Genomic DNA, 14,131 nt, shown 5'->3' with positions numbered 1-14,131 from the left:
ATATGGTACTATCATATCATGATTCCATCATTTCATCATCTTTGATTGGGCCGTTGACAATATTGTCAGCTGATTTCAGCTCTTTCTTCTCAGCCGCAGGCTCTGAACCCGCTCTTCTCCTTCCCTTTTTCTCCACGACCGTCCATCCATCCTCCTCACCTTCTTCCTCCCTGACGACTTCCAAACTACCACTTCTACCTATATTGCCCAGCATCGCCGGAGAAGCTTGACTCTCACCGTTCACACCATTAGCCAATTTACCCTGCTTGACAGGTCCCAAGGGACTGACAAAGTCGAACCGTTGAAGAGTGGGCACAGGCGATCCTGAGCTTCGAACAGCAGTTTCATCGCCAGAAGGTAATATCCTAGGTGGGGTGTATGTACAACCACGACCTCGTGGACTTGATTCTCCCATACCGATGTATATACCATTTCGGCGTTTTTCTCGTGAAGATCGACGAGGCGAGTTCGGTCGTTGGGGAGTCAAGAGGGTTGGTCGGATGATCGAAGCAAGTGAAGGAGAAGCTGTTCGTTGAGGTGTGGAAGGACCGCCGTTGACGCTGATTGGACCGAATATACTAGACGAGACGCCTTCTGTACCGGAAGAACTACCATTTTCCTCCATCCCTACAGCGAAGGTTCTTCGTTTCTTCGGTCCGAATATGCTCGACATCTCGTCTCCATCACATGGTCTATCGCGACCTTCTCCTTTACCCTCTAAAACCTCACTCTTCATAACCATCTTCAACTGCTTATCTCGCTCTTCACTAACCGACCTGAGCTTCTCGATCCTTCGTTCGTTCATGACCCAATTGACCGTCTTGTTCCATGCATCTTTATCTGCTTTAATTCTAGCACGATCTGAATCATCTCCTACGCCCGGATGGGTTCTATTATGAGCCGCAAGGGATTCTCTCGCTGCAGCTAGCATATCGAAAGTGGCGGGTGAAGCGGCGTGATGATATGCGCTGAGTAAAGCTGGAGAAGCGAGTAGAGGGGGATTCGGGCGAAGAGATAATGGTACTAGTCTCGCTTTGACCGTGATGATGCTGAGGAGAATTGGAGATGAGCGATGCTCGGATACGTCTTGTTACCCGTGGTAGAGAGTTCACTCACGGATCCATATCCTCGTTATATATCCTGACAGGGAAGAAATGATTTCCTCGAGGTACTGTTCTACCTTGAAAGAAGACTTTCTTATCGATGATCTGGCATTATCATCAGCCTATTGATTAATTCAACCTGTTGTGGCAGAAAGTCGAACCTACTTTACCCGGCCAGAACCCATCTTCAGCCGTTTCGACAAGGACGACATCTCCTAATTTAGGGTTCCATCTTCTCCATTCCCTCTCTTCCTCAGCGTTCAATGAATGTGTAGCTATCGCACCTATGTGATGTCGACTGGGTAGAGGTCGGCCGTTCTTTTCTCCATCTATGCATCCCATTTGTCAGCAAACTTAATAACAGAAGAGATTGACTAAAAAATATTACCCACCTGCCTGTGAGTCACCGTCCTCCTCCATCTTCTCCCCATCTGCTTCCTTGATAGCCGCCTTCTTAGCTGTACAGCACAACTCGTCCATCGATTTCATAACCCAATATCTCTTCACCGCTTCCTCCCATCGCGCTTTTACTACACCTTCTTCCAATTTGACCTTTGCACATGCTTCGAATTTCGCCGTCAATCCCTCCAACCTAGTGAAAGTGTCGCACGCTAGTAAATCGAGAGCGGCGTCGAGCGAACCTAATTGTATGGGCGGGGTAGGAAGGGAGTCGCATGGCGCGCACTTCCTTTTGGGCATCGCTGAATTGAAGGAGGATCTCGCAGTTTGAGCTGGATTGGTGATCAAATGGTATACTGACAGTGTTGAAACGAGGTATCACGGGATAGAGCTGGAGTGGAGAGAAGCTAGGTAGATGTATTTATAATCCCATATTGCTTTGTGGTATGGATGATGTATCACAGGAGTGGTAATGGTAAGATTGGTAAGACGTTGGATGCACTCGTAATGTCGATATACAGTATGCATCAGTAGTAGTGGCAAATGCAACAACATCAGTCATGAATTACTAAGACAACTTCAACTTGAAAACAGCGGACTACTCCGCCGGGATGACTGTCAACGGGGGATGGAGCTCCACACCCGTACTGTCAATTTCATCGTTGTAGGATTGAAAGATCTCAACTTTATCACAGCACATCTCACCCCTCAATGGAATAGACCATACCGCGAACTTACTATACGTCATGGGGAAGAAGAAGATGTCCTTGAAGCGTGAGTCGCAGCCCTGCAAGTCGTTGGACTTGCTCCCGCTGACGTCCTTTGCAGCCGTACAAAGGGGTTTCGCTACCACCTCGACGGCCTCAAAAAAGCCTGAGCCAGCACCTGAACCTGCTCAGAAAGAAGAAGAGGTCAAGGAGACTTTCACCAATGGGACGCAGAATAGTCAACCGAAAGACGAGAAACCTGATTTACCTGCTGTCAACAAGCAGGAAGCTGACTGGGAGGATGACGAGGCTATGGAAAAAGCAGCTTTGCAATCCCTGGTGGACAAGCTACACGAGAAAGGAGAGAAAGAGGTAGCTCGCGTAGTCAAAGTGAGCTACATCAGCCTTGGTGCTTCTGAATTGACTGATCATATTCTACAGACTATCGAGTATGATCGAAGATTAGCAACTTCTTTTCCCAAATTGGAACTCGATGAAAAAGTACGAGACGAGGTGCTAGAGTTAGTTTCAGCAGAAAATGGAAAGATAGCGGACGGTACGCTTCGATATCATAGAGAATGCACAACACGCTTGGGCTGAACTGACGACATCTGTATCGACAGATCTATCAACTGTGGTACCCAGGACAATCCCTCAATCTGTACTTGGCATAGATACCGAGAAAAGCCTTTTACGATTCTACATAATCTACCATATCCTGAAGAAGCTCGGTTTCCGGGACGAAAGGATCGAGCAGTGCTTGCTGGAGGGACTAAACGAGAATGTTTATTGGGAAGAAGCTTTAGAATGGGTAAGCAGACAATTCCTCTTATCACAAATCTTCCTATTCGCTGACCTACCTTCAGATGTGGACTCATTTGACCGAAGATGAATGTTTACAGCAAGGAGAATATGCTGTGAAAGAAGGTGAATACCCATAATCTCTCTTCTTATGTATGAAAAAACTGATCGGTATGAGTCCAGAACCCAGTTTAGTACAGCCTGAAGAACCTTTGCTTGAGCTGCCCACATCGGACGACACGACACCTCTGCCGGAAGTCACCAAACCCAAAGCACCTCAGCAGTCAACTCAATCTTTTACTCCCTCTTCAACAGCCCCGACATCCTTATTCCAGTCCCTTGATAACTCACCCGCTTCCGAGTCTGACTCAGATGACGACTTTGATTCGAACAAGATCAACGAGACATGGGCAAAGCTTTCATTGGAACTGGATAACCTCAAACTTGCGGCTGGAGGGAACAAAGGCAAGGGAAAGAAAGGCAAAGGGAGTGGTGTAATCCTAGAGACTCCGGAGATGAGGCAGCTGAAAGACAAGATAGGCAAAGTGGAGAAGGAATATCTATTTAGTAGGAAAGATGCTGGTGAGCCGAGTCTTGGGTCGACGGCATCTAATGAATGCTGACATTTATTCAGATGTCATTTTGAAATCCCTCAAATCGCAAAGAGATGCTGCGGCACTCGCAGCTAGGCTGAAAGGAACTTCCATCAAGCCCGACGAAGACAGGAAAATTGCATTGGATGACAATTCACCCGCACCTGACGAAACATCTGCCCAGACAGAGGACATTTTCAGCGGGTCGGGAGATGAAGATGAAGAGGAAGGTGGACTATTTGGAGGAATGCTGGACGAACCTGCTGAGCCCCAGATATCTGAGGAGCCATCGACCTCGAATACCTCTATAACGGTCCGCTCGATGGCTATTCCCAAATCCTCCTTTGCCGGAAACATCCCCAAGAATATACTCAAATCCGCTGTCACCAAACAATCGAAACAAGCTGTGTTCACTTATGCCAAATTATCCGGTGGGAGTCGTGCTGCTCGAGCAGGTCTTGAGATCCGCTGGTCTACTGGTAGGAGAAAAGTGTGGCGTATGGACGAAATCGCCTGTAATGACATGGCAGAAGCTGAAAATTACGTTTCTACCCTCGCACTCAACGATCTTTCGGCTGACGGTACACTTTCGGGAATAAATTGGAGAACTATGCCACCTGATTATAGGGAATTATGGGAAGAACTAGAAGTCAAAAGGAAGGAACAGGAAGACGTCGGTAAGAGGGAGATTTGGGCGAAGATAAAAAATCTGTATGAGAAGAAGGCTATTGAACCGGTAGCAGAACCGAAATCAGATATAGCTACCAAAAGCAGTTCTACCGGAACAAACACACCAGCTGTTCGGACCGAGCAAGCACTTGTCGATCGCTTCTCCCAGCAGCTACAAGATGACTTCGAGAAGCGCAGGTCATCTCCCGCATATCAGAAAATGCTACAACAGCGAAATACCTTACCGATTGCATCCTTCCGAGAACAAATCGTATCCGCCCTTGACGAATCCCAAATTATCGTACTCAGCGGAGAGACTGGTTGCGGTAAATCGACTCAACTTCCTTCTTTCATCCTTGAGGATCAGCTTTCCAAAGGTAAACCTTGCAAGATCTACGTCACCGAACCAAGACGAATTAGTGCCATATCACTGGCTCAGCGAGTATCACAAGAATTAGGCGACTCTGCAGGTGCTATGGGTACAAACTCCTCCTTGGTCGGTTACTCTATCCGACTGGAAGCTAAAGTATCACCAGCCACTCGTCTCGCTTTCGTTACCAATGGTATTGCCCTACGTATGCTTGAGAGTGGGTCAACTGGAGGATCTAAAGGAACAGCTTTCGACGAAGTCACGCATATCATCGTAGACGAAGTACACGAAAGATCCATCGAGTCCGATTTCCTCCTTATCGTGCTCAAGAACCTAATTCGACAACGAAAAGACTTGAAAGTGGTGCTCATGTCAGCTACCGTAGATGCAGAGAAGATATCGAATTTCTTCGGCGGATGTCCTTTCCTTTCTGTTCCTGGACGGACTTTCCCCGTTCAGGTGAACTACCTCGAAGATGCTGTTCAAATCACAGATTGGCACATTGACGAGGATTCTCCCTATGCAGTCAGAGGCAGAAACTTCAAACCTGTTGGTCAGATGGTGGAATGGAATGAAGAAGGGGCGAAATCCGATTCTGACCCATCAGACGATGAAGATGATGATGGTAAAAGTCGTTCATCCAATCCTGCGAAACTGTCATCTGCCAAATATTCTTCGAACACCGTATCAACTCTCAACTTACTAGACTCTCGGCAGATACCTTACGATCTCATTGTTCGCTTACTCGAGAAAATATGTTACGAGGATCAAAAACTCGTTCCTTTCTCACAGGCTACTTTGGTGTTCATGCCTGGTCTCGCAGAAATTAGGAAATTGACTGATTCGCTCCAGTCCCACCCCGCTTTCGGAAGTAATGAATTCGTTGTATATCCCTTACACTCTACAATCAGCTCTGAAGGACAGAGCGCAGTTTTTGATATACCTCCGAAGGGAGTCAGGAAGATTGTGATCTGTGAGTACTCTTCACTGGCGACACATGACACATGCTGATACAGGTTTCAACGCTCCTAGCGACGAATATTGCTGGTGTGTTGATCAAGTTCCAATCGATATCGTAGCATGCTAACCCCATCCTGCTTCAGAGACCGGTGTCACCATCCCCGATATCACCTGCGTCATTGATAGCGGTAAACATCGAGAGATGCGGTGAGCCGACTCCTGTGATAGGTCACAATGATCGAGGCTGAGATATCTACTCCCGCAGCTACGATGAAAAACGTCAATTATCCCGACTCGTCGAAACGTACATCGCCCGAAGTAACGCTAAACAGCGGCGAGGTCGAGCTGGCCGAGTACAAGAGGGTCTCGCTTTCCACCTCTTCACTAAAGCTAGACACGATACTCAGGTATGCGATTTGATGAAATAGTTCTATGCGTACTTGCTGATTCTCCTTTCAGCTCGCCGAACATCCTATACCTGAGATGCTTCGACTCTCACTTCAGGACCTCGCTCTACGAATTAAAATACTCAAGGTACCACTCGGAAAGACTATCGAGTCCGTTCTTCTGCAAGCTCTTGATCCACCATCACCAGTAAACATTCAGCGTGCCATCTCCTCTCTGGTCGAGGTGAAAGCACTCACAATCAACGAAGACATCACTCCAATGGGTCGACTACTATCGAAGTTACCGATGGACGTTCATCTCGGAAAATTCCTGCTTGTCGCAGCTATGATGAGATGTCTTGATCCAGCTTTGACCATCGCCGCCACCCTCAACTCAAAATCGCCCTTTGTCACCCCCTTCGGATTCGAGGCTTTAGCGGAGAACGCGAAGAAGAGCTTCGCCGTTGGGAACAGCGATTTCCTGACTATTGCCAATGTGTTTGATAGTTTTAGGAAAGCTTCGGAGAATCCTGCGTTCGTGAGAGTGTTCTGCAAGAAGAACTTTGTGTCATTGCAAGTGAGTCAACTCCCAAATAATGAATTGGTGATTGTAACGCATACTGAGATGGTCTTCTACAGAACTTGCAACAGATCGAAGAGCTTCGTCAACAATTATTAGCGTGAGCCATAGAATCTCGCGGATGGTGGGAAGGGATTTCGTACTGACTACCTTGTTTAGATATCTCGTTGACTCGTCTTTCGTCGATGCTACGCCGGAGCAACGTCGGGATGTCAGCCAGTGAGTCCTTCGGCGCAAAGGGTGTGAGTCATGTCGCTCATTTGGCCAATCACGTAGAGCACGTTTCTCTCGAGGCGTTCGTACTCGATTCGTCAACGTTCCTCCTGAGTTCAATATCAACGGGGCCGATGTCAATATTTTAGGAGGTGCATTGGCAGCTGGGTTATATCCTAAGCTTCTATCCCTTGATCCCTCATCTGGTGGTGGCTTGAAGACGATCATCAATCAACAGCCAGTAGCTATAGTGAGTGAAATGATTGAAGCATGATTAACGAAGCTAATCATTCTGGTATACAGCATCCTAGCTCGGTCAACTTCAAAGTCCCAAGATCCGATTTTGGAACGAATTATTTGGCATACTTCACCATCATGCAATCCAAGCGATTATATGCGTGGGAGACAGGACCAGTGGACGATAAAGCTTTAGCTCTATTATGTGGTGATATAGCCGATTTTAGGGTGAGCAATCGATGATACCTCGTCTTGTTTAGATGGTTAATCCTCCTATTCTGTAGATACCTGCTTCATCTCTCCATCTCGACCGAAAGATACGATATCACGTCTCTCCCAAAACTGCTATAGCCATCAAGTTGCTCCGAGAACAGTTCGCTGCAGCCATGTCAACACGGCTGAGGGGGAAGAAATTGACGGAAAGTCAAGAAAGATGGTTTGAGCTTGGTATGAAATGCTTGCGAGTTGCGTTCAATGAGGAGGAAGCTAGAGTGGGGTTGAAATAGACAGGATAGATAGCATACAGTCTATTATACATACATGGTTAATGTACATGTACTCATCTATAGAATAATATCTATCCGAAAAGACACACTAATGGACAAGTTACATTGGTACAGAAGTGAAAACAAGGAGGAAAATTGAGAATTGAGGAATGAGGAATGATCTGGTGACCAGATTCTCCTCACGACCTATCCTGACTCTGATCGCCTGATGCTCCGCCAGAAGGTTTCGGCTGTACATCGTATTTGTTGACTCTTCCTGTACCGTGATGATCGCAGTCATGCGAATGACGATGTTTTCTAGGTTTTCGACTAGGTCTAAATAAAGGTATAAGCAATTCCGTCAACACCGTTCTTTCTCTAGTTCAGAGTTACTTTGGCGTAAAAGAATATGTAGTACAATGATACTCACCTCGCACGTCCATCACCTGCTCCGCCATCCGATTCCGAACTCTGAGAACCTGACGATACTTCCGCATCTCCATGACCACCATCTCTCGATCTCTGCTTTTGACCTTTCCCATTCGCATGTTTATGGGAATTCGATCGTCTAGGCGAATGTGAATGGCCTTCATCGGATGATGAGCATGAGGAAGACTCGTCGGAAGATTCGTCGAATGCCTTTGGTTTATGATATATACAACATACTAAATTGTAATATGAGGAATTAGCAACATGTGTATAAGGATACAGAACAGATATTGAGGAGTATGACTAGAACTCACTCTTCGACTTCTTCTTTCCCATACCTTCATTATCCACCGTCTCATCGCTCCATACCACCCTCTGCTTCTTCAAGGGTCCACCACGTAATTTCAATACACCCGCTGGAGGTTGTTCGGAGGGAGACGGAGTAGTCGATGGTCCAGCTTCGATCTCAGTCTGGGTGGTCGTACGTGCTGATCCAGGCTGCTGACGAGGTTGGGTTGACATGTTTGCTTTTGATGTTTTGCGAGTACTTGGATGTGGGCTGTATAGGTCTTGATCGTGTGATGTGATCATAAATGGTAGATGAGTGATGAATATCTCGTTGCATGAGAGGAGAAGCAAGTCTTGGTCGTGGTAAGAGAGAGTAATGATGAGGTAAGGTAATTTAGGGTAGTAGGTACAACCGTGGGAAACTGGGAAGCAGAGGTGTGTCATAGCAGGAGTTAGCCGAAAATCAACTACATAATCAACTCGAAAAAAGATCAGGAGTGGAAAGCATCTATCACCTACCACATCATATACTATAAAACTCAAATCAACACCGCTATCAAATCTTTCGACAGTTTCTCAAGCGTACTCCGATCCAATATGTCAGAAGTAAGCTACCTTGCACTTGATCATCTGCTGTGAAGCTGAGCTAACATATCTGATCGTGTCAGTTCAAAGCTCCTCCTCTCGATGTGTCGTAAGTACCTCCTCATTCAAGCTCAATTGGCTTAAGTCTACCATAGAGACCTCGTAGATCCAATGCTGATATCTCTCACATTGTACAGATCCATCCTACACGGGGGTATACATCACCCAACCCTTCGATCATGGCAATCGAATGGACGAAACCTTACGAAATCAATGTTCATCTACCCCATCTTCATATCGGACGATCCAGATGCGGAGGAAGTCATCAGCTCTTTGCCAGGACAGAAAAGATGGGGTTTAAATAAATTGGAAGGGTTCTTAGGTCCGCTGGTGAAGAAGGGTCTTAAAGGTGTTATACTGTTTGGTGTACCTATGAAGATGGAGAAGGTTAGTGAGCTTTCTATATCATCAGGCGATGGAGATGTGGTGTTATTTCAGGACCAAGTTATACAAAGTCAAGTAGGATTTGGCGCGAATGACGGGGGTGGGTAGACGGATGGTCCAGGAGGAGATTAACGATACTAACTGAACTTCGTATTTCGTCGATAGGACGCTCGAGGTAGTGCCGCCGACGACCCCTCCACACCCGTCATTCAAGCTCTCCATCTTCTTAGCAAACTCTTCCCTCAACTCATGCTCACCGTCGACGTATGCCTATGCGAATACACCTCTCATGGTCATTGCGGTATCTTGTCGTCTTTGCCTAACCCCGGACACTCCAACCAGCCTACAATCGAGATGGAACCTTCCGCTCAGAGGATCGCGGAAGTCGCTGTCGCATATGCCAAAGCGGGTGCTCATTGTGTGGCTCCCAGTGACATGATGGATGGAAGGATCAGAGCTATCAAGTTGGGACTGATGCATGCTGGTCTGGCGAACAGATGTGCCCTGATGAGTTACTCTGCTAAATTTGCAAGTGGATTATATGGCCCATTCAGGTGGGTTCCCATTAATTGCTCTTTCATATAGATTATCGCTGAATTTGGGTTCACTTCAGGGACGCTGCTGGCTCAGCACCTTCGTTCGGTAACAGGAAATGTTATCAGCTTCCTCCCAACGGTCGATCACTGGCTCGACGTGCAATCGTAAGTGATAACCCAAATTTCATCAGCTGACCTGGCGAATTATAGCAACGAGACGCAAGGGAAGGAGCCGATATCTTGATGGTCAAACCGTCCTTGCCATACCTCGACATCATATCAGATTGTGCTCAGTACGCACCTGATCATCCAACGGCCTGTTACCAGGTATCAGGTGAATACGCGATGGTCGTAGCCGGCGCCGAAAAGGGTATATACGGTTTGAAGGAGATGGCTTTTGAGACTACGGAAAGTATGGTAAGGGCCGGTGCGAGTATCATCTTGAGTTATTTTACTCCCCAGTTCCTTGATTGGTTGGATGAGGAACAATAGAGCTGTATATCGCAACAAGGGGCTGGATGGGGAAAAGGAGGTATAAGCATTGTATATTGATCAAGTTATGCACCATTCTGTAAGAAGAACGAGATCAAATTTTAAGAAGAGGGCCTCTGATCTGCTTGTCCGTTGATTATATCATTATTCGGCTTCGAACCGACGATCAAAATTGTGTATCATACTGATGTTCGCAGCTTTTATCTCCATCACCAGACCAGACATACCAGTGTGCAAGATGGAACTGTCAAAAGAGAAGACGAATGATCCTTGCCAAGGAGACAATAATCTACCTCTACCTGAAATGTCATAGCTAAATATAGACCTCGTCGCAAGATCCGAATAATGAAAGGAGATCGTCAATCATGTCAATATGTCGGGTGACGAGCAGCCCTACGATCATGTCTTTGAAGTGGACGATCAGACCCAAGCTGTCGATATGCTGTACTTGACTGACTGAATGGGTATTTATACCACCCCTAACAGATCTTTTCTGATCTTGATTCTGACTTTCCACAAGTCTGGAAGTCTCTCTCTTCTAACAACTCTAACAGCCCAGCTCAAATACGAAACTCAACATGTTGTTCATCAAATTCTCTTCCATCGTGGTTCTCGGGCTCGCGAGTCTCGCTATCGCTGCTCCAGCTCCTGTCGCTGGCAATGACGGTATGTCTTAAACCTACCTTTCGTCCCTTGTCCAGATTAGTCAATCAAGTTGACTTCTGTTTGGAATTCACTTAGCACTGCAAGGACGAGATATTGTCGGGGCGATTGACAAAAGGCAAGAGATCCATTGCGCTTACCACCAAGTATGCTGTGAGTGGTCTCCACCTCTCATTCTCGACAGGTGTCCATCTAATGGGACTGCGAATATTTCTCATTTCACAGATTGTGCAAGAACCAGAGTACGGTTCACTTGTCAAGATGTAAATGGTTGCGGTGAGTATCGGTTGATTTCGTAAAACAAGGGTCTGGTCTCTGATTGACCTCGTTACATATTGTTTGTAGAGCTTGATTGTCCCACTGGACCGATAATCCCCAAGGCTTAAATGGGATGAATGATTATTAGAGGCTATCATACTCGTAAGGTGAATAAGTTGACGGTGACGGTGATGATCAGTTCATCGGTTGAGTTAGGTGATCTGATGAGTGTACACGCATGCATATATACATGGTTATCTCTAGAGTGTGATCCCATGACTTTATGAAGTGGATCAATCCCATCACTCTGGTGTTACTACTATCCCCCGTGCCACAAAGGTACAATCAAGCAATCTTCACTTGAACAAACCCCTTGGACACGAGATTGAGATACAAGATGCAGGCGCATCGCCTTCAACAGATCCCCATCAAAGAGATCTTGAGTCCAGATCGGTTTGACTTTTAGATCAGAGACAGTCTTCGAATCTCACTTTGACGGACAAGTGCCTCTTGTTTGATGGTGTTGATGGGGGAGTACGTACTCTCACAACACCTCGAAAGGTAGTACCGCCTCACAGTTACACCATTCAAGTGGGGTCATTTTGATGGAATGTGACTCTCACAAGTTGACTACCATCAGATCAGATCTCACTTACGAGGTACACAATCAATTAAATCGTCTACTAACTTCATCAAGGTCGTGTTGTGACTGTTCCTACTTCTAGAACTCAATCCTCGACTTCTTGGCATCGCTCTGTTCGATGATCAGATGACGGAAAGCCGAGCAATATGTCTCTGTCTATAAATATATATATAATTCGATACCTACGGGATTGATCTGACTTGTCCGATATTCAAAATTTTGAGAATCATAATCATGATGTTTTTCAAGTTCAGTTCGATCATCACTGCTCTTACACTTGCTACTGCTATTTCCGCTGCTCCAACTGCTATCCCCGTCGAGGAAGGTATGTCGTCCGTTCCCTGTCAGTTGTAGCACCTCGATTAGTACTGACAGAGTCATTACAGGTCTCGTCAAAAAGGATATCGAAGAGAGACAGGTCATCACTTGTGGATATTACGAAGTTTGCTGTAAGTAGATTCATTCAACATATTCATGCGATCGAGTATGGATCACTGATGGTTCTAACATTAGACTGTCCCAGAAATGGTGTCAGATTCACCTGTCGAGACCCTCAAGGATGTAGTGAGTCAAGCTCATACTCATGTATGAATGTTTGTCGTGTAAGATGACATTGACAAGTGGCTGTTCTCACTCAGGCATGACTTGTTATCCTTCTTAAATCCGACGGTCCAGAGTAAAGAGCTGTGGTAGGAATTGAGGATGCTCAGGTAGTTTATAATGTTAGACAATGTCTTTCGTAGTCTTACGAGGTCGTATGCTTAATCAGTGATGTAATGTTCCGGGTGACGAGGTCAGAAAATGTCTCCATTTCCGTCACCAAGAAATTGATCTGAGCTTGATAGGAGTAACGCACAGAACAAGGACATCAAAAAGTTTGATGTTCTGATGATATACATGTGATTTGTCGTGAAGGTCTTACGAATCTCTCTATACCAATTACTGCTTCTGCCCTTTCCCTTTAATCCATTCTAGCTCTAAGAGTTCGGGTGATCACCTTGTCATGGGTACTGAAATCGAAACCAATTAGCAAGATGACTTGATTGCATCGATATGAATATGACCAACTCACATGATATGGACGACTGCACCCCAACCACTCAGGGCATCTCGATCTACAGCATTCAATAAGGTCTGAGAGACGGTTTCGAACAAATCCTCGGGTTCCTATTAAATGTCACAGTCTCAGCTATACGTGGGCGAAATGTATCCGTACCACATAGCTGACTCACAAGATCAGGCTCCCATAATCCTTCAGCTACACCATACAACTTATCTGCCGCTGTACCAGCTACTGCGAAATCCTTTGGCGTTGTTATACAGCCGATACTACAAATGTATGAGTTGTCGTAAGCTGTGCGTGCCCATTGCTTTTGAAAGGTGCGAGCAGCTTACGTGTCCATAGTGGAGATAAATGGTTTGGGATGCGGATCTAACTCCGTTGGTGTGGGAAGACCAGCCACTACAGGTTCGATGAAGAATGGACCGAATCTGAGATGGATTTACATTAGCTTTATTCTACTCCAAAAGGAAGGTTTATATTCAAAAGCTCACCTCTTTTCGTACAGTGTACTTGAGACGAGGTGAGTGAATGTCTTGGGGGTGATTTCCCTCTCTTCTTTCATCCTATACATATTTACTCGGAATCTAAGGTGTTCTTTCCTGAGTACGAATAATAGCATATCAGCATAACGATACATTTCGGATGATGGTTCAATTCCCACTCACAATGTGTATACATCCGTAGCAAGACCTGGTAATCCATAGTATAATTTATCATTCACAGGGAATACCTGAACGATAACCAATATGAGCTCATTGCCCTACGCATGAGAGAGGACAGAACTCACCTTGTCAAAGTTTGAAGCCACACCGACAGCCTGATTTCCTAATCTCAGATCTGAGGCGATAGCGACACAGTCTTTACCGATCATCGCTACCACCGAACCTCCGTTGAGTTCCATTACAGACTGACAGGGGTATGAGAGTCAGCTTCAGCCTCATAGGTCCCAGAATTACGTCCAAGGGCGTTCATCATGATGAGCAGAGGGGAACAAAGACATACCATGTTGAGAAGAGAATAAACGATGTGCAAGCCCGAGGCAATCAGAAGTCGGTTGAGTGGGAGTAATGTATCTTGCTCGTAAGAGGGTCGATATGATGGATGAGCGAGAGATATGCTGCAGCGAATGGACTGCAATGTATATCGATGGACGCTTGAAAGGTTGAATCCCAATTCCATCATCATCGTCCATCGTCAATCCAACAGTGACAACGCGCAAACGCGGCC

The 14,131-nt window shown here is 46.0% G+C and overlaps 7 protein-coding genes across 7 annotated transcripts; 4 read left to right on the top strand and 3 right to left on the bottom strand.

Annotated features, from left to right (window-relative positions):
• Positions 1 to 16: 16 nt before the first annotated feature.
• V865_001167 (uncharacterized protein) lies at positions 17 to 1,802 on the bottom strand (the record flags this gene model as incomplete). The annotated part of the gene is made up of 4 exons (XM_066224990.1): positions 17 to 1,049; positions 1,117 to 1,208; positions 1,269 to 1,432; positions 1,496 to 1,802. The coding sequence occupies 4 exons, from the start codon at positions 1,800 to 1,802 to the stop codon at positions 17 to 19; spliced, it is 1,596 nt and encodes a 531-aa protein (XP_066081087.1).
• A 446-nt stretch (positions 1,803 to 2,248) lies between these two features.
• On the top strand, positions 2,249 to 7,524 carry V865_001166 (uncharacterized protein; the record flags this gene model as incomplete). The annotated part of the gene is made up of 16 exons (XM_066224989.1): positions 2,249 to 2,276; positions 2,331 to 2,599; positions 2,651 to 2,765; positions 2,833 to 3,020; positions 3,076 to 3,136; positions 3,194 to 3,592; positions 3,645 to 5,615; positions 5,675 to 5,689; positions 5,746 to 5,809; positions 5,868 to 6,009; positions 6,062 to 6,565; positions 6,628 to 6,668; positions 6,728 to 6,787; positions 6,845 to 7,031; positions 7,085 to 7,246; positions 7,303 to 7,524. 16 exons carry the CDS (start codon positions 2,249 to 2,251, stop codon positions 7,522 to 7,524), a joined length of 4,428 nt encoding a protein of 1,475 aa, XP_066081086.1.
• Positions 7,525 to 7,703: 179 nt separating this feature from the next.
• Positions 7,704 to 8,454, bottom strand: V865_001165 (uncharacterized protein; the record flags this gene model as incomplete). Its single annotated transcript, XM_066224988.1, has 3 exons — positions 7,704 to 7,839; positions 7,934 to 8,168; positions 8,247 to 8,454. The coding sequence occupies 3 exons, from the start codon at positions 8,452 to 8,454 to the stop codon at positions 7,704 to 7,706; spliced, it is 579 nt and encodes a 192-aa protein (XP_066081085.1).
• A 363-nt stretch (positions 8,455 to 8,817) lies between these two features.
• V865_001164 (uncharacterized protein) lies at positions 8,818 to 10,277 on the top strand (the record flags this gene model as incomplete). The annotated part of the gene is made up of 6 exons (XM_066224987.1): positions 8,818 to 8,826; positions 8,889 to 8,914; positions 9,003 to 9,252; positions 9,415 to 9,803; positions 9,863 to 9,950; positions 9,996 to 10,277. 6 exons carry the CDS (start codon positions 8,818 to 8,820, stop codon positions 10,275 to 10,277), a joined length of 1,044 nt encoding a protein of 347 aa, XP_066081084.1.
• Positions 10,278 to 10,855: 578 nt separating this feature from the next.
• On the top strand, positions 10,856 to 11,326 carry V865_001163 (uncharacterized protein; the record flags this gene model as incomplete). Its single annotated transcript, XM_066224986.1, has 4 exons — positions 10,856 to 10,943; positions 11,019 to 11,093; positions 11,166 to 11,216; positions 11,286 to 11,326. 4 exons carry the CDS (start codon positions 10,856 to 10,858, stop codon positions 11,324 to 11,326), a joined length of 255 nt encoding a protein of 84 aa, XP_066081083.1.
• A 752-nt stretch (positions 11,327 to 12,078) lies between these two features.
• Positions 12,079 to 12,502, top strand: V865_001162 (uncharacterized protein; the record flags this gene model as incomplete). Its single annotated transcript, XM_066224985.1, has 4 exons — positions 12,079 to 12,166; positions 12,228 to 12,290; positions 12,355 to 12,405; positions 12,480 to 12,502. 4 exons carry the CDS (start codon positions 12,079 to 12,081, stop codon positions 12,500 to 12,502), a joined length of 225 nt encoding a protein of 74 aa, XP_066081082.1.
• Positions 12,503 to 12,802: 300 nt separating this feature from the next.
• Positions 12,803 to 13,805, bottom strand: V865_001161 (uncharacterized protein; the record flags this gene model as incomplete). The annotated part of the gene is made up of 7 exons (XM_066224984.1): positions 12,803 to 12,851; positions 12,914 to 13,008; positions 13,074 to 13,170; positions 13,237 to 13,332; positions 13,396 to 13,503; positions 13,570 to 13,634; positions 13,692 to 13,805. The coding sequence occupies 7 exons, from the start codon at positions 13,803 to 13,805 to the stop codon at positions 12,803 to 12,805; spliced, it is 624 nt and encodes a 207-aa protein (XP_066081081.1).
• Positions 13,806 to 14,131: the final 326 nt, after the last annotated feature.

This window comes from Kwoniella europaea, chromosome 1 (assembly GCF_036810445.1).
Source record: "Kwoniella europaea PYCC6329 chromosome 1, complete sequence".
Taxonomy (NCBI): Eukaryota; Fungi; Basidiomycota; class Tremellomycetes; order Tremellales; family Cryptococcaceae; genus Kwoniella; species Kwoniella europaea.
This window is presented reverse-complemented; position numbering and strand designations above follow the sequence as displayed.